This window comes from Lepisma saccharinum, chromosome 1 (assembly GCF_977018435.1).
Source record: "Lepisma saccharinum chromosome 1, izLepSacc3.1, whole genome shotgun sequence".
NCBI lineage: Eukaryota > Metazoa > Arthropoda > Insecta > Zygentoma > Lepismatidae > Lepisma > Lepisma saccharinum.
Genome location: NC_139229.1, coordinates 13,841,149 through 13,867,621, shown reverse-complemented (window position 1 = coordinate 13,867,621; position 26,473 = coordinate 13,841,149). Strand labels below are relative to the sequence as shown.

At 38.0% G+C, this 26,473-nt stretch overlaps 1 protein-coding gene across 11 annotated transcripts in view; it reads left to right on the top strand.

Annotated features, from left to right (window-relative positions):
* Positions 1–8,056: 8,056 nt before the first annotated feature.
* The window catches only part of LOC145992892 (uncharacterized), a 184,872-nt gene continuing 166,455 nt past the window's right edge, over positions 8,057–26,473 (top strand). For 10 of the 11 annotated variants that reach the window (XM_083129331.1, XM_083129290.1, XM_083129275.1 and 7 more), the window contains exons 1-4: positions 8,057–8,173; positions 17,168–17,369; positions 20,135–20,326; positions 25,677–26,021. In XM_083129331.1, coding sequence (XP_082985457.1) covers positions 17,184–17,369; positions 20,135–20,326; positions 25,677–26,021 — 723 coding nt within the window. In that variant the 5' untranslated portion in view covers positions 8,057–8,173; positions 17,168–17,183. The remainder of the gene's footprint in view (positions 8,174–17,167; positions 17,370–20,134; positions 20,327–25,676; positions 26,022–26,473) is intronic. The other variant, XM_083129282.1, reaches the window with a different exon arrangement.

The following is a 26,473-nucleotide window of genomic DNA, read 5'->3' as shown; positions in this document are numbered from 1 at the left end:
TAATTATTTTACTATTATTGGCACTATTCTTAAAACTAATCAAGGGGTCCCAGGTTTGATACCCGGTGGAGGCCCATAGTGATTCGGATCCCACTTTAATCTGTAGGCCCAGTCCCGATTAGCCTCTCTGTGGATAAAGTGAATTTAAAACAAAAACTCAACAAGATAATTTATGTGTGACACAGTATGAAACTTTTCAGATTCATTGACTTTTCGCCATCCACTGTGCACGTCGCAGCACTTGAGCGGGATAGATTTATGCCACTACAGTGGCCGTGAACAGCAGGACTCCCTCCATACCTCAAGGACCACACAGTATTTCCAATGCCGTGAAAACCTGGACAATACCTACTTTATAATTGGACATTTAACCAATGAAGTTCCCTTTTTCTACATTGCGGAGTCTTTTCTGTAAGAGGGGCTGTAGTTTGCTCTTTGTATTTGTGGCATTTTTTGAAGAAAAGGAAGCAGAGCTCAACCATGTATCCACGATGACATCCAAAGTGGATGTGGTGGGGAGGGGGTATATTCTGAATTATTTAATGATCATTATTTTGGTCCCTGTATCCCAATTAAATAATAATATTCCTCAAGAAAACTAGTCTGGAGTTTTGGCCAGAATTTCAGGTCTTTGAAAACTCTGTGCCATGGTGTGGAAAGTATGCAGTACTTTGTGAGGTTGTTTGCATGAATTTAGTTTTATCTTGAACAGTATAAACAGTATAGCTGAAAATTTTTTTAGCATGTAAAACACGTCGTTGTGACAGTCTGTACAATTTATATTAATGTATTTTACAATTTGTTGGCATCAACTTTTGTCACTGATGTTGAGCTGTTAATAGTTCTAGTGCATAATGATTCTGTTATTTGAGAAGAAAACTTTAAACGATTTTGTGTTTAAAGTCTACTTTATGCACAGTAAGGCTAATCGGAACTGGGCCTACAGTTTAAAGTGGGATCTGAACCATCACATGCCTCCACTGGGTATCAAACCCGGGACCCCTTGATTACAAGGCAATAACTCTACCACTGCACCATCAGAGAGGCCTAACTTTAAATGAGCATAGCAACTGGTCATCAATTTCTCCTCTGTAAACAATCTCTATTCTTAAAATACAAGTGATAGAAATGCAGTAGTTTTCCACTATCTATATGTTGACAAGTTATATTACCCAGACACTCATCCTTTAGATGGATATTCGGGCCTCCTTGCCTTGTAATCAAGGGGTGCCGGGTTCGATACCTGGTGGAGGCACAAGTGGTTCGGATCCCACTTTAAACTGTAGGTCCAGTCCCGATTAGCCCTACTGTGCATAAAGTGGACTTAAAACAACATATCAATCAATCAATTTAGATGGATATTCCTTCAATATTTGGAATCATGTGAGATGTGGCATACCTCAAGAGTATCCACGAGGTCATGAAGTGAATATAGACCATAATACAATATCTATGGTGTTACTTTCAATTGTAATGAATATTTTCATCTTCATGGTCCCTAAACTTCCACCCCACCATGTGCTACATGTAGCACACTGTGAGAGAAGCTTCTGGTTCTATAGCCCTTTTCCAGTCTTGCGGCAGACGCTCTATATGCTGGCAAGGGAAGTGAGGAGTAGGGATCCGACCAATCCAGCATGATAAGAAAGGCAGCAGCTTGTAGAACGAGGTGCGCATCGTAGTTCCTCCCCTCGACGTCATAACTCTTGGTGCCACTGTTGTTGTCTGGTTGGTCTGCTGCAGGCCTATACCCAAGGGGAGCCATGCCCCCCCACTCTTGAGCCTTGAAAATTTTTAATTTGAACGTATAAAGACCTATGAAAATAACGTTGATGATTTTTCAAATATTGCAAGAATTTCGATTTTGTTCTTACACAAATGAATGGGCTCCAGAATTCTGCAGTCTGCAATATTTGGCAATTTTAGATTTATAACCATTGATGCAAGGCTATCAGACATTCTGATTTAGTCGGGAAAGTCCATTCCTTTCAATCCATGTCCCGACTTCTTTTCGTCTCTGCTCGGACACTATGTGCTATATAGGAAGACTCTTGCACCACTGCAGACATTGAAGCTACTGGTTATGTAGTAGGACTTTCTGTAGAATACTGTGTTTTTAAAATTGTCTGAAATTATTTTATGAGTCAAAAACAGTTGTTTGACACTTGAGAAATAGGAACCTCTTGATTATTGAATGGTTCCTTCTGTTACAGTGTCACTAATTTTTAACATTAATTTGCATAAAGGGAAATTTTGTATGATTTTTACATTATGGAACAAAGGTTCCTCAATGACTGCAATACCAAACCAACCAAAAAAGGGGGGGGAGGCACATTTAGCTCTCCACCAGTACCACAAGGTCTGGTCCCTTTTCGCCGCCACTGAGCAGAAGCATAAAATCTTTATCTTTCTCCAGCATCAGGGTTTCTCTGCAACTGATATCGATTCTGCCAATCATAGAATGGGTTACGATTATATGTAAATAGGAGAATCCACTTCGCAGCAGAATTGTTGCTAGATTTTGGGGGCAAAAGATTGCCGGAAGTACTTTGAACAGATATTTTTATTTTCCCAAAATACTCAAGAAAATAAGTACAATATTATTTACGAGATTTAGTCAATCTGAATTTATTTTACTACAACATTTATTCTTTTCTACTTGTAATTGTCTTGAACATAAATACACGTGGTGTGACCACACAAGACTGACAACTTTCACAGTATGTAGACGACATCAAGATGAAAAAATTCGATGTTGCAAGATACTGCAAATTGCATTTTCTATCCCACATGTATGCAACTCCATTTAATAGCTAGCTATCTTCTTGGTTGCCACTGGCATTTATTTTTACTGTCAAGTAAGATTCCAAAAGCAAAAAAAAGCGAAACAATAATTTGCCAGCAGAGACACTGCCAGGGTGAAGTCACTTATCTTAGCCGTTCCCTTCAGATAATTAATTTACAGGGTTTGCACTGACCTGAAAGTCCTGGACAACTGGAGAAGTCCGGAAAACCAGGATAAGAGTGAGAAGGTAATTGGAAACAAATGATTTTTTTAAAAATCATTCAAAACCTGGAAAAGTCAGGTGAATTACATGATTTTTGCTTGCTTGCTTGTAACCGAAAACACGTTTTATCTTCCCAACAATCTTCCTTTTTTTGTTAATTCATTCTTTTTATTTTTCATTTATTTTCAAAAATGTTCAACAAACTTGATTCGTTTGAGTTAAATCATTATACAGTAGTCTGAAAAGTTATGTAAAATGCCTGGAAAAGTCAGGAACTTTGATTTTGCAAAATGGGTGAACATTTTCATCTATCACCGCACAGACATATGTTGGTTCTCCTAGGCTATTTTTATTATTTATTTTTTAAAAAATGGCAGGTTAGAAAATGTTTGTCAAGGATTCCTAGCATCGAAATGAGCAAATTTCTCTACACACCCTCTCCCATATATATATATATATATATATATATATATATATATATATATATATATATATATATATATATATATATATATAATGGATAAAAGCAAGGAGGGCCAAAAGGGCTAAGTAAAAATCAAATAAGGTAAAAGGAAACACTCACCGGACAGTAGGAAAATTCAAAATTTTCGCTAATTTATAGCATCATCGGTGTGAGAAGAAACAGAAGGCGGAACCGGAAGTTCCGTCTTCTGTTTCTTCTCACACCGATGATGCTATAAATTAGCGAAAATTTTGAATTTTCCTACTGTCCGGTGAGTGTTTCCTTTTACCTTATTTGATTTTTTTTATATATATATATATATATATATATATATATATATATATATATATATATATATATATGTTTACAACTTTATTACACATGATGTGCCTCTTTAGAGAAAATTTATAAAATCCGCCTTTGGGTCTGGCCTAGGGATGGCCAGATCCGGATCCTGGCGGATCCAGTTCCGGAATTTCAAAAAAACACGTATTTCTTCATTTGGGCCCCTCTATACACCTGCCACGTTTCATGGAAATCGGAGGGAAACACAGGGGTCTGATCCCCACTTCAATGTGTCCTCATCTTGACATTTGAGGGGAGGTTGCCCCCTAGAACAGATTTTTAGCCGAAACAAAAAAACACGTATTTCTTCCTTTGGGCCCCTCTATAAATCTGCCAAGTTTCATGGAAATCGGAAAGGGACACGGGTCAAATGCCTACTTAAATTTGTCCTCATCTTGACACTTGAGGGGGATTGCCCCCCAAAACAGTTTTCTAGCCAAAAAAAAAACACGTATTTCTTCATTTGGGCACCCACCTGCCAAGTTTCATGGAAATCGGAGGGGGACACTTAGATAACCTCCCTTGTTAGTCTTTGTTCTTCCTTACACTTTGTAATTATATAACACTGCATATATTATAATGTTTTATTTTAATTTGTAAAACTGTAACTGTAGAACAATTGTATAATTTTTGAATAACATTTCTATCTTGTTATATGTGTTAATATCATCCTGGAATGGAATGTCTCACATTTATGTGTGTTTTCATTTCCAATACATTCGAATGAATACATATTCGTTTCAATGGCATTTACAAAATCACCTCTGATATTTTGTTAAACAAGTAAGATTATTTGTGTGCAGGAGTGTGTTAGCGGATGCGTAGCAAAGTATTTCAGGAACAACACTTGAAAAAAATTCTTGTAGGACTAACTAATGAAAAATTTCTTTGTAATCGAAGATCATAATACCTTTTAAGGTGTGGTAATATTATAATGGGATTGAGATACGAAACTCTCGGATCTGGATCCGGAACTTTCAGATCCGAAACTTTCGGATCCGGATCCAGATCTGTAAGTTTTGGATCCAGATCCCAATGGATCCGGATCCGTTTGGCCATCCCTAGTCTGCCCCCCCCCCCTGAAAAAAATCCTGGGTACGGGCCTGGTCTGCTGCATATTTCCTGCTCCCCACTTCCTTTGCCAGCATACAGAGCACCCGCTGTAAGAGTAGAAAAGACCTATAATGAAGTTTCAGTCTCCTTTCTCGAAGAGTTGCATCGGAGTAAAATTCATTTATAATTTTGGACCTATTAATATAATATATTTGTTAATCATACAAAACAGCAAGAAGGTGAAGTATTTAATGTCCAGTAGTGTTGAGAGTATGGGCTTCCGAGAGCAAAAAAGAATGCTCACGGCATCCTGAACTCATGGGAGGTTGTCAAGGATGTTTTGAACAATTCATTTCAAATTTGGAAAATATCCTCTGTTCCTCATACACATACACAAAGAAGTTCTGGGTTGAAACTCATGATTAGTGTTCTTATTTTCACACATTCCTGACAACACATTGAGTTCTGAAGTATTTTCTGTCTCTGACGTTTTATGGGTGGACAATACCTTCCTTTCACTTAACACCTGGAAATTTTGGGGGGTGCTTGCCCCCCTTGCCAACGCCAAGTTACTTTTATGCCCATGGCTGTGAAACCACTCCAAACTTCTGGAACATTTTCACGTTATTTTAATACGGCCTCCCCGACGGCGCAGTGATCGCGTCGTTGCCTTGTAATCAAGGGGTCCTGGGTTCGATACCCGGTGGAGGCACATAGTGGTTCGGATCCCACTTTAAACTGTAGGTCCAGTCCCAATTAGCCTTACTGTGCATAAAGTGGACTCAAAATTCCAAATCAATTAATCAATCAAGTTATTTTAAGGGCATTATGTTTCACACTATTTCAAGTTATCTAATTGCTGATCAACACAATGGACTGGTGAAAGAATTAGACTTGTCATACAGTCTGTATTGGTACTGGCTTAGTATAATTTCAAAGAGTTTGACTGTTCAGAGTTTCAGAAGTACCTAGGTACATTTTGAATACATGAACTTTTGAGAAGAATTGGTTTTGTGAGAAGTACAACTGAAAACACATGTAATAAGAAATGTATTGTTTAACACTGATTAAAAGTTTGGAAATTTTGTATTCATGAAACCATTTAAAATTCATTATTTTTTAAACTGAAAATGTGTCAATTCCACATTATTTGCTAACACCTTCTAGTAGTGTGCATTTTTATTCCGAATGATTTATGTCCTACTTAAAGTTCTACATTTTAGGACAGCATATCCTACTTTTCCCTTTTAGTGACTATTAGAGACCGGATTTTAAAGGGAAGTCCTTTTTTATTTTTCAACAGGGATCATGGAATAAATAACAAATTATCTTCCATCAACAAGATTATATGATTTTGACTTCCCTTTCTGGTCCCTTTATTGCCTACATTGTTTTCCCCCCTTTTAAAAAACATCTTCCTTGGTCTCTTTCAATTTCAATTTCAATTTCAATTTTCCTTTATTTCAATTTTCCTTTATTAAAGGGCGAGGTTCAGCCTGCGGCTGTTCTACCACCTAACCCCGATGGATATATATACATACAAAATACATTCTACCTACTAAATGTTTGTACAATAACAAACAAAGAAGAAAGAGAGAAACATAAAGAAGACACAAAAAGAACAAATACAAAATTGAGAACAAAGGCTCGTCTACACACTAAAAAAAAAAATATAATAATAATAATAAAAAGATTGAAAACAAATACACAAGGATACACAAATTAATTGACACAATTGTGCTTGGTGTCATATGGTTAAGAATAATACAAATTAATATTAATGTTATGTGTAAAAAAAACAACATATAATTGTTCTTAATATGCGAGAAAGGACAAAATATTGTTAGGGGTAGGCAACATGTAAGGGGAAAAGTAAACAAGCAAAATGTAGATGAAAATACTTGTTATTAGGAAGTTGGGTCAGAAATGCGAGCTATTATTCGTGAGTGCTGGAACACAGATATTGTTCATTTAACAATAGAGTTTTTAGTTTGTCTTTGAAGTTGTTGCGATTAGTGAGGGACGTCATGGAAGGAGGAAGTTCATTCCACGCTCTTGCAGCTGAATACGTAAATGATGATTCGAAAAGCACTAGTGTGTGCTTTGGAAGTTCAAGTTTCGATTTTCCCCTTGTTTTGTAATCATGTATTTCCCTTCTGAATTTTAATTTCTGGAATAGGTTTCTAGGTGTTTTGGTTTGTAGAAGATTATGAATAAAACAACACAGATGCAATTTTCGGCGTCTGGTCATGTTCAACATTTTGTTTGCGTTTAGGGTTGGGAGGATATGATCGTATAAGATATAAAATATCATGTACGACCGTTTTTTTTTCTGAACAAGACATTCAACAATTGTCTATTTGGTGCAGTTTAGAGGAAAGAAACAACAAGTGCCTTCTACCTTACCTTCCCTCCATGAGTGTTGGGAGTAGCCCTTTCGCCCATTTTTTTGGCAATAATTTTCCTTTTTCTTTTTGGTCCTTTTTAGAGGACATTTTTTTCCCCCCCTTTAAAATCCGGTCTCTAGAGATTATTCATGTGGTTGGACAACTAAAAAGAACAGTAGCGGCGATTGGGTACCAAAAGTAGAGGGCAAGGCCAGTTTACTTTTTCTTGGTAGACAAGGCTTAGCGAGGCTATAGTCCGGGATCAAATAGTGGGGGTCGCCGCCACCGAATCGAACTCCTTATGATTATGTCATCTATGATTATTGACATCTACAGTAACTTCAAGGGTACATATAAATTAATGTACAAAGTGAAAAGAAAAACAGCCACGTATTTACGAGTAAAATTGTTGGAATCAGGGATAAAAGAAAAAAAATAGAACCAGCGCTCTACTTATAACATAACACCGCTGTCATTATTCTTTGCAAGCAACATTATGGGCAAACTTTAAAAAAATATTATAAATTAGTTAATTAAGTTGAAACAATTATTTTGGTGGGGTCCGTACTCCTTTAGCCCCTCAATTCGCTATTGCCGAAAATTTCATTTTATGAGTTAACTTAACAACATTAGCCAAATTTTTAAATGTTTTGACGAATCGGCTCGAAAACATTTAATCATTTCCTCAACGTTTTGCAGTTATGCGAAAAACGAGAATTCGCATTTTGGGGTTTTCCTTTGGAAGCGCTCATTATAATCATTCCCACAGATTCCACAGACATACTGATCATTCCTTACAACACGAAATGAATTGAATAAGGAATAGTCAAAGTGGAAATGCCCGGATGAGAATGCTAAACACCAGTGATGTCTGTTTGTAGGTGGATATATTTTCAGGAGTATTTTATTTAAATTTGGTAAGTTAAACGTAGAAAAATATATAGAGTGACTAAAAAACAAAGGTTTTGTATGTAATACGAATTACCTAATATTGCCAAGTGTGCATGAAGATGCATCTTGAAAGAAGTTTGGTAAAGTACGTATGTTCGTCATGGCTGATAATTCCCGATTGTGCCGCCTGGCTAACCGGGCAAGAACCTGTTAATTTTTATTAATACATGTAGCTACATTTTGAAAAATTCATTGAAGTATACACCCATTTTAAGATAATTAGTTGGTGTTATTTTATCGCGAGTTACGAAACTCCCGTACATCGATAGTACTTTTTCCGGATGTACGTTTTACGTGTCTTTCGAAGAATTGTCATGCATTTTTACCAGGACATTTCCTATTACGGAAGGAGTTCATGAGTTGTGAATTGAGTAGGTATTGGTCATTTAACCGAATTATTATTAAAAGTAAAAATAATTCCTCCTGAAGTACTTTCGCATTTTTTTTTCTTTTTGTGAAATCTTATTGCATGCACACACGGTTTAAAGAAGTACAAAATGATAACATCATCAAACCTCCTAACCGAACACAAACTCAAATGATAACTTAACCTACCAAGAAGAATATGAAATTACAAACGGACCTAAACCCAACACCCCAAAAGTTAAGAGATAAAAAGAATTATGTGATTTCTCACCATCAATGAAGGATTAAATGTGCCAAGTTTAATCAAAATCTGAGATCCTGGGTTCCAACCCCACCCCCTCTTTTTTTTGTTGAACTGACATAGAATGACTCCCATCATGAGAAGAGACAACACACCAGTATCATGAAAATGTACATTTTTACTATGTGATTGCAGGAACAAAATGTCAAAGTTGCACATGAATACATGAATCGCACATTACAAACACTAAGCGCACACCGAGAACTCTTGAAATAAATTAACACTTCCTGGAGAAAACTACCACTGGATGTTCATTCTTTTGAAAAATAGAAGAAATTGTTATCTGTAGGCTGCACTGTACCATAAAATCGCACAGGGGTGTGTAGGCAGGGTGCTTCACATTCTTTACATTGCAAAGTGGCTGGGTAAACACCTCTCATACAAACTTCGGTACTACTTTACTATACCTGAGACACCTGCGAATCATTTCTTTCGCACTTTTTTACATTGCTAACGTACTATTCTGCATTCCGGAACACTTATTTAGGTGAAATAATTGAATTTGTTAGGAAAGTAATGTATATTTCTAACATTTACGAGTACTTACTGTTCTTGTTTATTTCCACACATAACATGGCGATAGCTTACCGTTGATCATTCCTTGAGCCAGAAAAACCATTGACGTTAGCCCAAAAATTCACGATAGCCCCACAAACCATCACGGGGACGAGGTATGCCTACTAGGTTAGGTTAGGCCTGTTAGGTTTGGTTCCATTAGCACTCCTTTCGTTCAATTTAGCATATACGGACAATACGAGAGCGTATTGTGCTCTCATGCAGGAAGCAAATGGCGGCGGCAGCAATAGCGCGTCGGAAATAGATTTTCGTACAAAACCACATGCATTCGCATTAAAATGAATCAAAATTACATTCCCAAACATCAAAACGCTACAGAAAATGATTTGCGTAAGTACGTTCTCCTGTAAATTTGAAGAAATCTGTCTCAGGTATAGTAAAGTGTTACCCAAACTTCTCCCAGCCTAGCAATCATCTTGGTCAACACTCTCGCTACCTGTGCTAAGCACCACTAGACTCGGAGGTAGGACTAGACAGGTGATGTGATCAACACCATGTTCCAGCTGCCTTTATTTCCCCTCAGGTACAAATTCATTAGAGCTGAGTGAGCCCCAGTATCACTTTATGCAAGGACATTGTCAGAAAAAATCTCACCTGGTCTCCCATAGGGCAGACAGATGGCCTACTGACTGGACCATAGGTATGGTAGGTGAAGATTCCAATGCATCTTGCACCATGCCATGAAGGCACAATTAGGGGATGTGGGGTTAGGGCTCTACACATTTTCAATCTATGCCATTCATGAGATGATGTAATCTGCATCATGCTCCAGCCACCTTACAGCTCCGGAGTTGCCCCTAAGCTGAAACTAATTCAGGTGCCAGCCCCTTTTTTCTCTGGAGCCAGCTTTTTTTTTGTCCTTTTTGGCTAATGTGGTTTAAGAAAGTCATGAATCCAATTATGATAAAGTTACCCATTTTGAAATATGATCTTAAAACATTTAATTCATTAATTAATACAATACTAGATTAAAAGTCATTATTTTTTGCCCCAGAGTAAAAGTAAAGTAAAAGTAAAGTGTTCCCCTGTGCATAGCACCACGCCATGAAGGCTTATAGGGGGTGTGGGGGTAACGCCCCACACTTTCTTGATCCGGTCATGAGTGGGGGTGATGTGATCAGCATCATGCCCCTGACCGCCTTTACCCCCCAGGGTTTCCCCCCAGGTACCCATGTTATTCGATGCTGGGTAGGCGCCGGGGCCGCTTCCACCTTTAGAAAAGTTCCCGGATTTGAAGCGGCCGGGGATCGAACCCGGGACCTTTAGCATGGTAGTCAGACGCATTACCGACTGAGCCACCGTGCCCACTTGCCCCAGAGTGCCATTCCATTTTGAAATAATGATCTTAAAACATTTAATTTAGTCATTAATACAATACTAGATTAAAAGTCATTAATTCTTGCCCCAGAGTGGCATTCCTTAATGCAATGGAATGCTCATCTGGTACATTCTTATATACGGAGTGCTCACTGAATTGCGACAACCTACCAAATACTACCGTTGGCTCAGACGGCCTGAACAGAAAGTGGCATGGATTCCATGAGGTGCTGATATGTCTCTTTGGGGATCTGTCACCATATACTCCTGATGGCATCCTATAACGAGCCAACTCATGTCTGTGCAGGATGTATGGTTCGAAGACCTTGTTCCAACATCCCACAGATACTCTATGGGATTAAGATGAAGGGGAATTAGGAGGCCAATTCATATGTTGCATCTCTGTGGAGTGTTCCTCCAGCCAAGCAAGTACAGTCGTGCCTTGGTGGCACCGTGCATTGTCGTCTTGGAAAATGTCGTCCCTGTGTGGATAAAAGTGTTGCATTGTGGGATGTAAGTGATTCCCTAACACATCCTGATACACAATGGATGTCACAAGGCAGTCCATACACACTAATGGTACCAGTCCATGCCAACAAAAACAACCCTACACCATACAGCCACCCCATCTGCCTGTACAGCACTTAACATGCAGGAAGGGTTGGTGCCACACACACACATGCCCATCACATGGGTGTAGCAAAGACAGTGATTCATCGGACCAACATGCCCTTTTCCAATTGTTCTTGGTCCAATCAGCTTGCTCGTGGGCCCAAGTGAGACAAAGTCAGTTATGCCACTTCGTGAGAAGTGGGTCGTCTTCTGTGGAACTTCATGCGTGCCTGTGTGCTCTGCACAATTGCATGGGATGTGGGTTTCGTCCATTTATTTGTATTGGTCTCATAATTCCCAAATGCTGATGTCAGCTGTCACAAGCCGTTTCACTAGACTCTCTCCTTGCAGTGTCACCTTCCACGTACACCCTTGCAATTCTGCCTCTGTTTTCTTGCCACACTCTGTATAGCTTCACTACACTGGAACGGGCGCATCCGAGCAGTGTCACTTTCATTTATTGACACACCTGATGCTTGGGCACCTGCAATCATGCCGTTTTGGAACAACATTAAATCCTGACCACCTCCCATTTTAACGTGTGCTGTTTGCCTAACATGTAACATTGTGTTCTATACATTCGCCATGATATTTCCAGTATGGGGTGGTCATGTGATCAGAGCAGCTGCTGGGCCGTTCCTTATTGTTTGCACTGGCAGTCGCAAATCAGTGAGCACTCAGTGTACCATATTGCCACAGATATTGTGTTGGCTAGCAACACTGCAAAAATATTTAATGGCATGTTTATTATTCTGATTTAATGATACACCTGATATAGAAAACGACACAAATATTTAAAAACGCATACTGTACTCATTATCTTTTAAAAAAAGGTAATGCAATGCTAATTTCCGTGAACTCAAAATATAAATAAATATATTTTTCTAGCTCCGAATTTGAAAAATTTGGTGCCAGAAACTACGGTTACAAGAAAGCCTTGCATTTTAATTTATTAATGCAATCCAGTGTCCAATTTTAAAAGAGAATGGCGGGGAAAAATTCAGGAAAATATGTTCGAGATACTAAGTATCCCATAACTACCCCCCCCACCCAAAAAAAAGCTGCCTCAATCCCTGCACTTGGGGAAAAGCCCATATTCATTTTAAAGCAGAGGGGAGTGGTTCCATTACCTCTTTCCCTAGCTTAACATAACAGCAACGTCAACATTCACTAAGAGGGCTCGGGTTCGAATTCCAACTTGAATGTGTGTGTTCTTTGCGAGTGTCCCTTCATCAATTTTCCCATATCATCATTTATCTTCTTCGTTGCGATTAACTAAAAGTGGAAGAAAAGCAACGCTAACAAAAAATAAATCACATTGACATTCAAGATGTGGACGGGAGAAAATAAACAATCCAAGGCAATAAGAATATCTATCACGGCTCGAATGGCCTGACTTCAGGATCACTTTCGTTACTTTCTCTTACGTATGCAAACTGCTTTTGTAGCTTGTAATTTGAACAGGAAAGTAGTATAATAGAGCTCCCAAAATCAGTACAGGCTGGATAAATGTCTTCATAATTTCCTGAAAAATCACTCTTCTTAGTCAAATAGTTAGTTTAAAATATATAATTATGTATGTGCCATTGACTAATAAAATTCGTCACCACATATCAGAGAATCTGCTATGTTGACAGATGCTAGAGCACAAAGATTATTAGGGGTTGGAAACACTAACCTTGCACAAAAGCTCGTCTTTGATCGTGTTCATTAATATACACACACAACATTAATATATAGTTTAAGAGCAATGTGTGCACAGCATAGAGACACTATACCATGAAGCGTATTACTTTCAAATTAATGTAATTAGAGAGAATTGACATTGAAAGTTTGGAACCGGACAGGTAAAAGAGCAATGTTGAGGAGAAATCACCCTAATACAGCCCCTGGCCATATTAGTAGACACACCTCAATTTTTTTTGAAAATAATAGTTTTGAAGGGGAAAATTATACAAAATTAACCATTAGTTATCTGAAAAATTTCCTGTATGTTATTTGAACCCTGGCAAATACGAGTAATACGTACAAATGCACTTTCTTGCACAACATTGATAACAATAATTGTAATAGTAATAATAATACATTGTAATGTATTTCGACACAGTGGGCAATTTTAACAGTTCGCTTACTATTCACATTTAAAATGTTGCAATAGGGTTCTTTGTAGCTGAACTTTTATTATTGTAATGAACAATATGAAAAGAGGAGGTTGTTGTTACAAACAATACCGCCAACACCAAATGTCTTTGTTGTTGAACGAACATGCCGCAGTTCACTTCAAGCTGAGTTGAGAGGAGGACGTCTTGCGAATAGTGAATCATATTTGTGCTAAATTTTGCAGTGGTATTGTTTTGTACACTGTCAGTATGTTGTTTTAATTTAATTATTAACATTAGGGAGTCATGGGTAAAAAAGTGACTTGACACCGAGAAAGATGGCTGAAATTAAGGCACTAATAAAGACAAAAATATTCTCTAATCGTGAGATTTCTCGACGATCTGATGTGTGTGAAGCATCGGTGAGGCAAATAAAGAAGAAAATTGAATATGGTGGACAGTGTGAGCCACAAAGGAAGGACAGATGTGGATGTAAAACAATTTTTACTCCAAGATCCTTCCGTTGTTTGAAGAACATTTGCTTCACGAATAGATTTGCGAGTACAAAGGAACTTAAAGATAAACTTGAAAAGAGTGGTGTTCGTGCGTCTGAAAGAACAGTAAGGCGTAGGCTCTCTGATACGAACCTGAATGCACTCAGACCTGCTAAGAAGCCAAAATTAACCCCTGCTATGATTTGTAAATGTTTTCGTTGGGCAAAAGCTCACAAAGAAAAAGATTTGAACTTTTGGAGATCTGTTTGCTTTAGTGACGAGTGCACGTTTGGAATCTTGGGGAATAAATCTCAGTTTGTGAGAAGATGTCCAGGTGAAAAATACAATCCTGATTGTGTTGTGCAGACTGTCAAACATCCGATAAAAGTTATGATTTGGTCAGTCATTAGTGGCAAAGGTACAGGACGTCTGCATTTGGTTCAAGGAACAATGAGGCAAGAACAGTATAGGGAAGTGCTTAGAAGAAAGTTGCTACTTTAAGTAAGAGAATGGTTCCCAAATGGAGAACAGTTGGTATTCATGCAGGATGGAGCCTCATGCCATACCGCATGAGTGAAAATGTCCCTCTCTTGCCCTGGCTGGGAAACTCTCCAGATATAACCCAATTGAAAATGTTTGGTACCTATATGACGCACGCTTTTAGAAGCGATATCGGGTGGGGCCACGCAGAGGGTGTGCGTGGCGATCAGCCAATGGCAGGAGTGCAACGTTGTACGGTTAGGAGACTGCGGCGCGGAAGTTAAAAGCCATGTTCTGTATTTTCCTTGCGCGCAAGAAGTTTTCATAAAACTCGCCACTTTAAGGTTCATCATAAGATGGGGAAAGACATTTTGAACCTGACTGTCCAAGTCCCATGAATTTCCGTCGCCTACAGCCGGAGTTATCGTTCCTTGAAGAAACAAGGGAAACATCACCTTTCATTTCCTTCCACCTGTTTTTTTTCGTTTCCACCGCGTTGACGCAGCTGAGTTGTTGTGTCTAGAGAAAACTGTGGGTGTTAAATTCGTCTCGATATAAACAATGTCCCTTCATTGTTCTGGGCGTTCTCTAACATTGAAAGTCTGGGTCACTTTGAGTTCAGCGTTTTCGTAGCAAGGCCGGTGTAAAATTATTCGCTTATCGTTGACTCGTGCGCCACAAAGAACAGTTTGTGAAAAGATTAAATACAGAACTTTCGTGCAATAGTGTGTGTTCTTTTTATTTTAAATAATGTCACTCTCGAAACCTGGCACCAGTAGTACAGGTACCAAGGGTACAATAATACATTCACAAGGGAGAAATATTATTTTTAAAGTGTATTCGTAGTTCAAGGAATTGGCGCCGGAAGAAGTGCGTGCTGAACCAGTGTTTTCACATAGTAGAGAACTTACGGCTAAAACGTGTGGTGTAAGTGTTCATACTGTGTCGCGTATTGTAAAACAGGGTAAAACATCCAGCACAGAAATCGGTGAACCCCTATTTAAATCTCCTGGGAAACATGCCAGAAAACAGAAAAGTGTTAATAGCTTAGATGATTGTGTGTCATGAGGGAAAGAATTAATTACACTGGTTCCTCTACTTCTAAGGGGTTAATACTAAAACGGTTGGGCTTCAAATATAAAAATAAAAAACAACGATGGGCGTAAATTTCTGTTCGAAAATGGTGATATAGTTGCGTGAGAATTAAATTTTTGAGAACAATGCACAACCTGAGAGCGGCTGGTGATAATCTTTGCACGTCGAAAAACTTCAGGAAGAGGATTTTGACAAGGAAGTGGCTCGAGACAGCATAGTGCAAAATCTAATCATTAACTTCCAGGAGAGTGACTCGGAAATTAGTGAAATCAGTGACACGGAGACCGAGGAAAACGACGAGAGCGGTGATGATGACCTTGCAGTTCCTCTACAATAAATACCTTCAAGCTTCTTTCAGGTATGGGTTTCTCGTATATGCTACAGTGATATGATATTATAATCCTGTGTAGAAATATTCACTATATTTTTTCACTGTACTCATAGTCATATATACTGTGCATGCATTATGAAAATAATGGACACATCGCGAATTTTCTGTCCTACCCTTGCGCTAGCAGTTAGTGTGGCAACAGCGCAGTAGCACTGGCTGGGTATTGGCTGAACTCATGTTCCTTCTAAAAGCGTACGCCGTATAGTGAAAAAAGAAGTGGCAAAGCAAACAATTACAATGAGAATTGGCCTAATTGAAAAAAATAATTGAAGTGTGGAATCACCATCCTCATATGAAAGAGACAGTACAAGCATGCGTTGATAGTATGCCAAGATGAATCCAAGCACTGATAAAGACCAAAGGCGGCTCAACCAAATATTAAAATTGACTTCCAGTCATATGTACATATTATATAGCTAATATTCAAGACACAATAAGAAATTATATTTGTAATGTATCAAGTAATTGTTGTTTTTTGTTAAGGTTCACATGTAATCAATGTAATATTTCATGTAATAAAATATAAATAAAAGAAATAGAGAATAACAAAAAATTAGACGAGATAATAGAATCCTTAAAATTTTGCATAAAATTTGGCGATGCGTCTAATAATTTGGCGAGGGGCTGTAGCATTCTTTTTCGCACTGTAGCTTGTGTCCATGTGGGTAAAATGCCAGCTTCATAAGCTGAAATCCTAGGTGGTTATACACTGGATTGCATTAATAATTAAAATGCAAGGCTCTCCTGTAACCTTAGTTTCTTTTCACTTGGCAAGTCAGAAAATTTCCTGCATCCGGTGAAAGACTTTAGTGGTAAGCAACACTGCAGAGAGCTGTTTTCCCGAACCTTTACTTCGGCTGTACTGCCACACTTGATCGGCCCCGAAGCTGATCTTTAACTCAAACGAGTGTACCACTTTCTGTGAACAGACGTGTACCAACATATTTGAGGCTGGGTGAACCCCAGAGCCATTTTATGCAGGGACAAGGCTGTAAAATTTGCCACCTCCTATCACCCATCCAGGGAATCAAACCTGGGTCTCCTGCGTGGAAACCCCTACCGAGTAGATTACCGTGGTTCCTACTGGATTACAGCAAGTACAAATGATTATTGTGTTGATTCTCCTGCATCGTTTCTGTGGTAGTTTTGCAATATTTTTTTCTCTCCTTAAATTGAAAAAGGCAATACCACTTGTTAATTTCTTATGCTTATAATCTCTCTAATTTCAGTTTGCTGTAAAGGATTATGGGTGAAGAGCAGCAGTTTTGTTTAAGATGGAATAACTTTCAAGCTAACATAACTTCCCAATTTGAGTCATTGCGAGATGAGGAGGACTTTGTTGATGTTACTCTTGCATGTGAGGGACAGCAGTTGAAGGCCCACAAGGTTGTGCTATCTGCATGTAGTCCATACTTCAAGGAGCTTTTTAAGGTAGGAATATTAAGTTGAATAGTGGTTTAATTATGTAGGGAGAGCTTCTTTCTCAAATAAGTTGAATGATGACTAGGTTTGTTAAGATGCACATTACTTTAGTATTATACGGACTACCTCATTGCATTGCCCAAGTAATTTATTGTTTTGTGTAATTGTGTAATCGACATTCATTATGAGAAGTACCTAACCTAACCAAACATAACCTAACGTAACCTAATCAAATAGAGTGTTCCTATTATGTCCATAAGTGTTTCTTTTGCTTCCCCAGAAAACAGGTAGTCCGTATAATACTCTAGTATGGTCTGGTCATGGGTGTTCTTTGTAAGTTCTCTTTCATCTAATCAATACACTCGGCCTCAGGCCTCATTGTTGCGATTAGCCAGAAGTGACAGAAGAGTGATACTGAATAACAGAAATACAAATACTTGTTGATAGTGCTGAGAATACCTCATTTTGTCCAACACATGAACAATGAAATTTTGTCTGCATGTAAAAAACAAAAAAAAAATCTATCTCCATTTTTTTATTTTTTTTTATGTGAGTGAAAACTTAAACTTTCATAAGTTTGTACCTTGGTACGGTTAGGAATCATTTGGATAAATGTTTCATTATCAATATAGGTATGAGTACACCATGTGCAAAAAGCATACCTTACAAATTGTGTAAAATCTGACAAGATGGAAATGAAATTGCATAATCACATAAACACAGTAAAATGACATTTTGTTTGTGCCAGTTTTGGCTAATCATGACAATGGGAAAGCTGTTTCTAAATATTGGTTTCATCCCTGAAATCCTCAACATCTTCAGTATCATTTGGTAACTAGTGTGTAACATTTAAGATCCAAAGCTGAAAATTTAGTTGACAAAAATAATTTAATGCCCCCCCCCCTTTAAAAAAAGTGTGTCATAACTAGTGTTCCTACAAGAAAGATTTCAGACCAAAGTAACACTTGATACTGGTATTTCACACTGAAGTGACAAGTGACACAGGTTCTTTTAATCTGTTATAAAAACATTCAATGTGCATGCGTGCTCACCAGACTGAGGCAACGTGATGCCCAGTCTGTGTGACACACAAGCAACATGTGCATCTTGTGATACCACTTCGGTACAGCAAAGGAGAACATACTTATGCATTTGGAATTTATTACAAAATTTTCTTTGACACTTGTGTTGTTACCTGCTTTAAAATTTGAAAGCATTTTGGTGAACATCGCTTTCCAAAAACACACCGATAAAGGTCTGATTTCTGCTTGATTGTCTTGATGCTGATAGGTGCTTCAAAGCTAGGAGTTATGGGTCGTGGGAACCATTTTTGTAATGATGGTTTTAGGCTGCTATCTTCATGAAGTTTTAAATGTGTACCTCATGGAATTATAACATCACTGCAATTTAGCAGATAAACCTTTGAAATATTAATGCATGGTTTACGAGGAGCCTGAGGACCAAAGGTTTCCACAGCAACCTAATGGATTAACAGAGACTCTAAACCAAAAGTTATAATTTCATTTTACAATTAACAATCGTTAATTTTGAACACATCAATAACCAATTATAATATCTCTTCCAGTTTGAACATACTGATTGTTTGATAACAGGAATTGTAACTTTCCTGGCGACATTGAACAATTGTTAGCATCCAACATTTTGAGTGCATATATTGCTTTCATCATCATGGTATGTTGAATTGGAGACCAGTATAAAGTTATACAGGATGCATCATAAGTAATAGCGCAAACTGACACAGTTGAAAGTAAACAATAATAGAAACAGAAAAGTCTCAGCAAACATGGGTCTGCAAACTACCCGTTTTTGAGATAATTGCGAGTGTGTGTTTACATGCCGTTACCGACTTCATTGTTGGTAAATGTCATCCTAGTTGGTAAAATGCTAATAATACAGTAAGAAAAGTCGTTGTATATCTCATTGCTTTTATTGAACGTTCTACTTACTTTAGTATGTATGTTTGCATACTTTAGTATGTTACAAATACTGTACACTCGTACCTGTTAAAGGAGGTGTTCAATGTGTCATCCTTGCATCTGGATGCAATACTGTACGCAGTTCTGCATTGAGTTTCGAATTCTTTCGAACACTCCCATTCACTTCGGAATTGGTCACAAGCATGTACAATTAATTCTCTGTACTGATTGTATCCACCTTGTTTGATTACAACTCCATCTCTCGGAAATGTTCTGTTTTGTAACCAAAGAGGAAACCTCGGAACGTGCAAGTAGTAAAGTAATCGGTGTTTACAAAATGCAATCAGTAACGGCTTCTAACCACACATTCACACATATTATTAGCATTTTACCAACTAGGACAACGTTTACAAACAATGAAGTCAGTGGCGGCTTGAAACCACACATCCGCAATTATCTCGAAAACTGTTCGTTTGCAGACTCATGTTTACACAGACTTTTTTGCTTCTATCAAACTGTGTCAGTTTGCGCTATTACTTATGATGCACCCTGTTATGTGACTGTGAAGGGGCGGAGCTTAGTTTCTGTCCTGTGACTGGTTTGTTATGCATCCCAGTGTTTTATTGGCAGATTGTGCTCTTACAGAGAAGTGAGTTCCATGCTGACTTAGCTGGAGTCCGGTATCCCTGTTGAGATTCTTGTTTGATGTGTTTACATGTAGCTCAGATAGGCCAAGAATAGAAACATAAAAGTAGTCTTGCTAGTTTCCTCTATAAATCCACTGATTTATTTCAAATGTATAAGTTTCCATTAAGTAGTATTTTTATTCTTTCACAGAGTAATCCATGCAAACACCCAATAATATTCATGAGGGATGTAGAATTCAAGCATCTACAATGTCTATTAGAATTTATGTATGCTGGAGAAGTAAATGTTGCTCAAGCCCAGCTGCCAGCTTTTCTTCGAACTGCAGAGTCACTACAAATACGTGGATTAACAGAAGCTCCCAGGCAAAAATCGGAAAGCAAGGTAAGTTTGTACAAGTAGTACTAGAAACGAAGTTTGAAAGCACCATTTAATTAATTAACTCTGATACACTTACTACACGTATTCATTTTTCCACGAAAGTTTTTTCAGCGATCAATTTCGCTACTTGTCTGGTGGCTTCGCCAGTTCACACCTGACGAAGCCACTAGACGAGTGGCGAAATCGATCTCTGAAAACAATTTTCACGGAAAAATGAATAGTTAGTGTATCAGAGTTAATTACCTATCTCCGCGTAACCGCCAAACTGATATCTTTAGATGAAATGAGCACCATTTAGGTTTTATCGCAAGAAGAAAATGTTGCAGTAATTCAGTTTAAATCTCAGAGTAATCTGTACAGGATCTACACCTGGTCCTTACCAACCTGGAAAACTGGAAAAATTAAAGAAATTAACGAAAAAGTCAATGAATTTTGAAAACACAACCAAAAATATCCAGAAAAGAAACAGGTGTTTTTTTTTGTTTTTTTTTTTGGTACTTGACAGGAGTTGGGAATGAAAATATTTGGTCAAGGAATTAATTTGTGCACCTGGACAAGAGATGGCGTAACGAGCGTATTGTCCCACAGTTCCATGTATCCACACATGCGTTGAAAACCACACATGCATTGAAAACTCCTGTCAGCGCGCATCGTTCGTAGTATAGGGCAGTTGATTGACGCGTCAACAACAGCATTTTGTAGTCAACTGAACATGGTGCAGTTCGTGCCAGATAATGTTTTTGCGGGGTGTTCTGCTTCATTACTTTAACATGCAGAAAAGTGCTACCGAAAGTCATCGTATTTTGGTGGAAGTGTATGGTGACCATGCGCTAGCTGAGCGAACATGTCAGAAGTGGTTTGCACGGTTTAGAAGTGGTGATTTCGGCCTGGAAGACCAAGAGCGACCTGGACAGCCAAAAAAATTTGAAGACGAAGAATTGAGAGCATTGCTCGATCAGGATTCGTGTCAAACGCAGGAAGAACTTGCAGAAGCATTAGGCGTTGATCAAACAACAGTTTCCAAACGCCTCAAGGCCATGGGAATGATTCAAAAGATGTCACATTGGGTTCCACATGAATTGAAAGACAGAGACGTTGAAAGACGAAAAACCATTTGCGAATTGCTGCTTCAAAGACAGAAAAGAAAGGGGTTTTTGCATCGCATTGTTACTGGCGATGAGAAGTGGATCCATTACGAGAACCCGAAACGAAAAAAGGCCTGGGTGAAGTCAGGTGAACCAGGTCCATCAAAACCGAAACGAGATATTCACTGTGCAAAGGTTATGCTGTGCATATGGTGGGATATGAAAGGTGTGGTGTACTATGAGCTACTGCAACCGGGTGAAACTATTAATGGAGAATGTTATCGACGACAATTAATGCATTTGAAGCAAGCTCTGGCCAGGAAACGACCAGAATGGGAGAACAGACATGATAAACTTATTTTTCAACATGATAACGCTCGCCCACATGTTGCAAAACTGGTCAAAACCTATTTAGCAAATGTCGGATGGGAAGTTTTACCCCACCTGCTGTATTCACCAGATGTTGCTCCTTCGGACTACTACTTGTTCGATTGCATGAATAACGATTTGATTGGACACTTCTTCAGAAGATATTGAAAAATGGGTCTCTGACTGGATCGCTTCAAAGGATGAGGACTTCTTTCGCCACGGAATCCGTAACTTGCCTGACAGATGGGCGAATGTGGTGGCTCGCGATGGACAATATTTTTCTTAAGGTATTTATGTATTTTGTGTTTGAACTACAGCTTCAATGTGTGCATAACAACCGCACGAATTAATTCCTAGACCAAATATTTTTTTTATTGGACCAGCTTTTTGATGGAAGTCGTTCTACAGAGTGATTCACATAAAACTCACACATTTCATTATCAATGTATGCAAGGAAGAATATAGTTAGCAATAAGTTATTACATCTGAAATATAGCATAAACATGGGAGTTGAATAACCTTTACATTACATGCTGAGAGTGTCCCGACTGCCCCCTGAAGGCATGGCTAGATATGTCGTTCCATGATCGTGATTGTTCATTTGAGTATGCTGTTGTCAATACTGGTGATATTGTTTAGTAATGCTCTTCTTCAATTTGTCCAATGTCCGAGGGTGTGTAGCGTACACTTTATTCTTAAGAGACCCAGAACCTCCCCGATGGCATAGTGGTAATGTTGTCACTTTGTAATGAAGGGTTTTCCGGGTCCACCATTTGAAACTGTAGGCCCAGTTCCAATTACTAGCCTTTCTGTGCATAAAGTGGACTTAAACAACAATTCAAATTTTTTAAGAGACCTCCTTCAGGAAGAAGTCGATAGGGTCAAGTCAGGTAATCTAGGTGGCCATAAGTTTCAGGAAATTATCCGGTCCTCAAGGACACTTTGCATCAGCACCTAGGACTCATTTGATGTATGGCATGTGCAGCCATCCTATTGAAAATGCCTTTGAGAATTCTCTATGTCGTTCAATTCCACAACAAACATCATGAATATTCTTAAGGTGAACTGCATTGTTACAGTGATTAAAACAATATGGCAATGGAAGCTACCAAATTCTGCATATCTGTACACTCTCTTGAGAATATATGAATCTCACAGATGTCGCACATCATGTGACATTAACCCGGAGTCATCGTGCTATGATGCCAGGGGTGTCGGGTTCGAATCCCAGCCTGCATGGATGTTTGCGAGTGTCCATTCATTAATTTCATCATATCATCAGTCATCCCCATCTTAGCAAATTAACCACAAGTGGCACAAAAGTGAAGTAAAATAAAGCAAATCAATCACTAACCCAGAGCATCACAATGTATTCCTTTTGAAATGAAACGTGAATAAAATGTGTTAGTTTTAAATGAATCACCCTGTGTATAAAATGTTGCTGTAGTTTATTTTTGTTCAATTATTTTGAACAAGGTTGAACAGGCTTAAATGCCAAGTGCAGTTGGTTACTAATATGTTAAAGCACCACAGAATGGTCTGTAAAATTATTCTAAAATTGCATGCAAAACTTGTGAAAATCAGGGAATTTTTGTACCCAAATGATTCGCAACTAGCTACATGTAGAGATTTCCACAAAAAGTACAGGCTCATCCAAGACCCGAACCTAGGTCTATTGCTCTACCAACTGAGCTACCGAGTCATGGTTTCGAATTTTTCGGTATCACTGTTTTATTAAAATTACAACTCTATAGTTGGAGGAAGTAGACAAAGACGTCAACATTGTTTCAAGGCCAACAGCTCCCATTGTGGTAACACCGATAGGGACACAAGCCTTCATTTTTTTGCTGAAATTTCTACATAGTACATCTGTTTGTACCAAATTGTAAGATAACCCATTTACAGTTTGTTTCATCTGAACTGCTGCAATGTGCTCCTACCAGGAGTCAATTGTGTGATCCCTTGATATCTTGACCAGTTTGTGAAATTTATTATCTTTAGTCAGCTTTGACACTAAATACAAACATGCTGCAGAAATATAAAGTTACCGTATATTTCTGAATTGAAGACGTGGTTTTTTGCCGCAATTTCGTGTCCAGAAGTATGGGGTTGTCTTTCTTTCGCGGCATATGATGTGGAGTTTTTCTTTTCTTTACTGAACAGAATCGCGAGCTTCCATTAAGCTCTAACTCTACCACGCCTACCGCTTTACCCTTGAATGTTTGCATGTGTTTTGAGCATTGTTGTGCAATAGCACATAGTGAATATTGTGGCAAACATTTTTTTTATTTTTTTTATTGTCTCCTTCAGTTACTCGTAATAAGGTAACCATTTGTAAGTTTCTGTAATCCCTTGTTGAAAAAAGGGGGATTGTCTTAGATTCTGAGTCGTCTTGCATTCATACGGTAATTTCCAATTATTTGAAGTGGTGAATGCTAGAAATCATTAGTGTATTTCTTTTTCTGCAACTACAAAAATGAGTTTGTGTTACAATGCTTTACAATCTAAAATATACAGGCTTGAGCACGTAAAACTGGCCTATCTTATTTCAGTTGATCTGACACTAAACTACTCCTAAATTAATATGCTTCAAAAACAAGAACAGGTGAAGATATGGAGGGAGGGATGACGTGACGTTGCCAGACGGGGGAAGGAGTGAAATGGGCGAATGTAGGAAATAATAGTTTGAGAATGTCTGACAAGATGAGACGAGTCAGTTTTTTTGTGCTGAACCCTGTACTAAGGTAATGGTTCTGGGTTTGATTCTTAGTTGAGCTGAAGTTTTTACACAACTTTTCAGTTGGTTTCTATGTGTCATGTATAAAATAACATAGGGAAAGAGGTTAAAGAAACCTTTTGAGTTACGTTGATATATTTTGCAAGAGTAGCTCAGTAACAGTAAGACAGCTACAAACAATTTTCTTCTGGCTGTGATAGGATATATTGACTTCTACTTGTGTTATTTACTAGTGTGTAGAGCTCAAAAGTTGATGACCTAATAAATCTGAAACAAAATATTTAATAATGACTTAAAATGGTAAAAATAAAAACAACCTAAAAATGTTTTTTTTTGCTCTTAAAATAAAGCCATATTTCTTCATAAATGACAAGAGAATACAGTAGTTGAATAATTCAATAGAATCCATCGTTTGGTGGTTTAAACTGCTGAAGCAAAGGGGGAAAAAGCAATTAAATGCTAATGCAGATTTCTTTATTATTTTACTTCAAGGTCACTTAATGTACGCCGCAAGGTTTTCTGCATAAGTCATTCACCCACTTTCAAGTGGGCCTTGCAGAATACAGTACTCAGTCAGCATCTTAAAATACAGTTGCGTTTTGCGTTCATTAGATTATATATTTTTTTAATATTGTGACTAATTTTACTTTAAAACCACAGATTAAAAGTGATGGCCAGAAAGTGAACCTCAAAGAGGCTTCACACAAAGTATTTTCAATTTGCTAGAGAAAAAATAAAATTACGACATGTATTTATTTAATCCATTGCCAAACATTTCAGTTAAAAATAATATTGTGATTTTGCATTCACTGTATTTTTGATTAATGACTTGCTAAATTAGACCATGTCAGGATATTTAAATACTGTAAGTTATGCTAGCAAATGGCATTTAAAATCAGGAAACAACAGGGGAAGGGATGAGGAAATGAAACGTCAAAAATTAGTAAAATGCAACAGAAATGGCAAGAAATACTAAGAAATGACCTAAAAGCCAAAAAATTCAAAATAAAAACAATGTTTTCTGGTTCTAACTGAAGGGAAATGAACTGATATCAGGTTTAGGATTGTCTTTAAGGCTCAGAAAATAACAGTTTTCAACTTCCGAGCCCTACTAATGTGTGTGTATCTGCATATTTTAGATTATATTATGTTTTTATTTCAGCAGCAACCACCCCCTCCTTCACCCCTTCAGACACCTAGCCATGGTAGCCCAGTTCAAGCTCACAGCACTCCGAAACCTCCCCCTAGACAAACAAGATCAGCAATATCACCCCCAACCTTGGTACCACGACCATCTCTCTGTCTAGAAGGGAAGCAGAATAGCACGGCGAACAGCCACATAGATGAAGGTATAACACCACCCGCTAAGCGAATCAAGTCTGATAGTGAATGTGAGGCCGGATTAATTATAAGTGGATCTCAGGATGACATGGAACACTCGAGATCAAGCATGCCTGCAGAAAGGTTGGATGTGGAGGGAAAAAGTGACTCTCCAGAAGTTATACAGGTGAGTTTGCATATACCTGTAAGTTCGTAATAAGTAGAGGCACATATTTTGGTAAATAAAAAAGAAAAATTTCGGTACAAAAACAGTCAATTTCGGGTTCAAAAGCGGTAAATTAAATACAATTTCTGTGTTATAGCTGTGAAAAATTGATCAAAAGTGGTATATAAACTAACATTTTAGTTTTGAAAGTGTGAATATAATCCTAAATTTGATTTTAAAACTGCACTTATTACACAAAATAAACAAATCCCTTCTAATAGCACATTTATGTAGTTACCAGAGTATTAAGTTTATTCCTGTTTAAAGGCATCCATTTTTGCTTCTCAAATATTTACAGCAGAATTAATCAATTTTCCGTGAATTACATAACTCGCAGGATAATTCAAACTTCAGAAAGTGTCGCATCGGTAAATAATCTCTAAATTTCATGTTTAAGAGTCTGTTTCGCATTT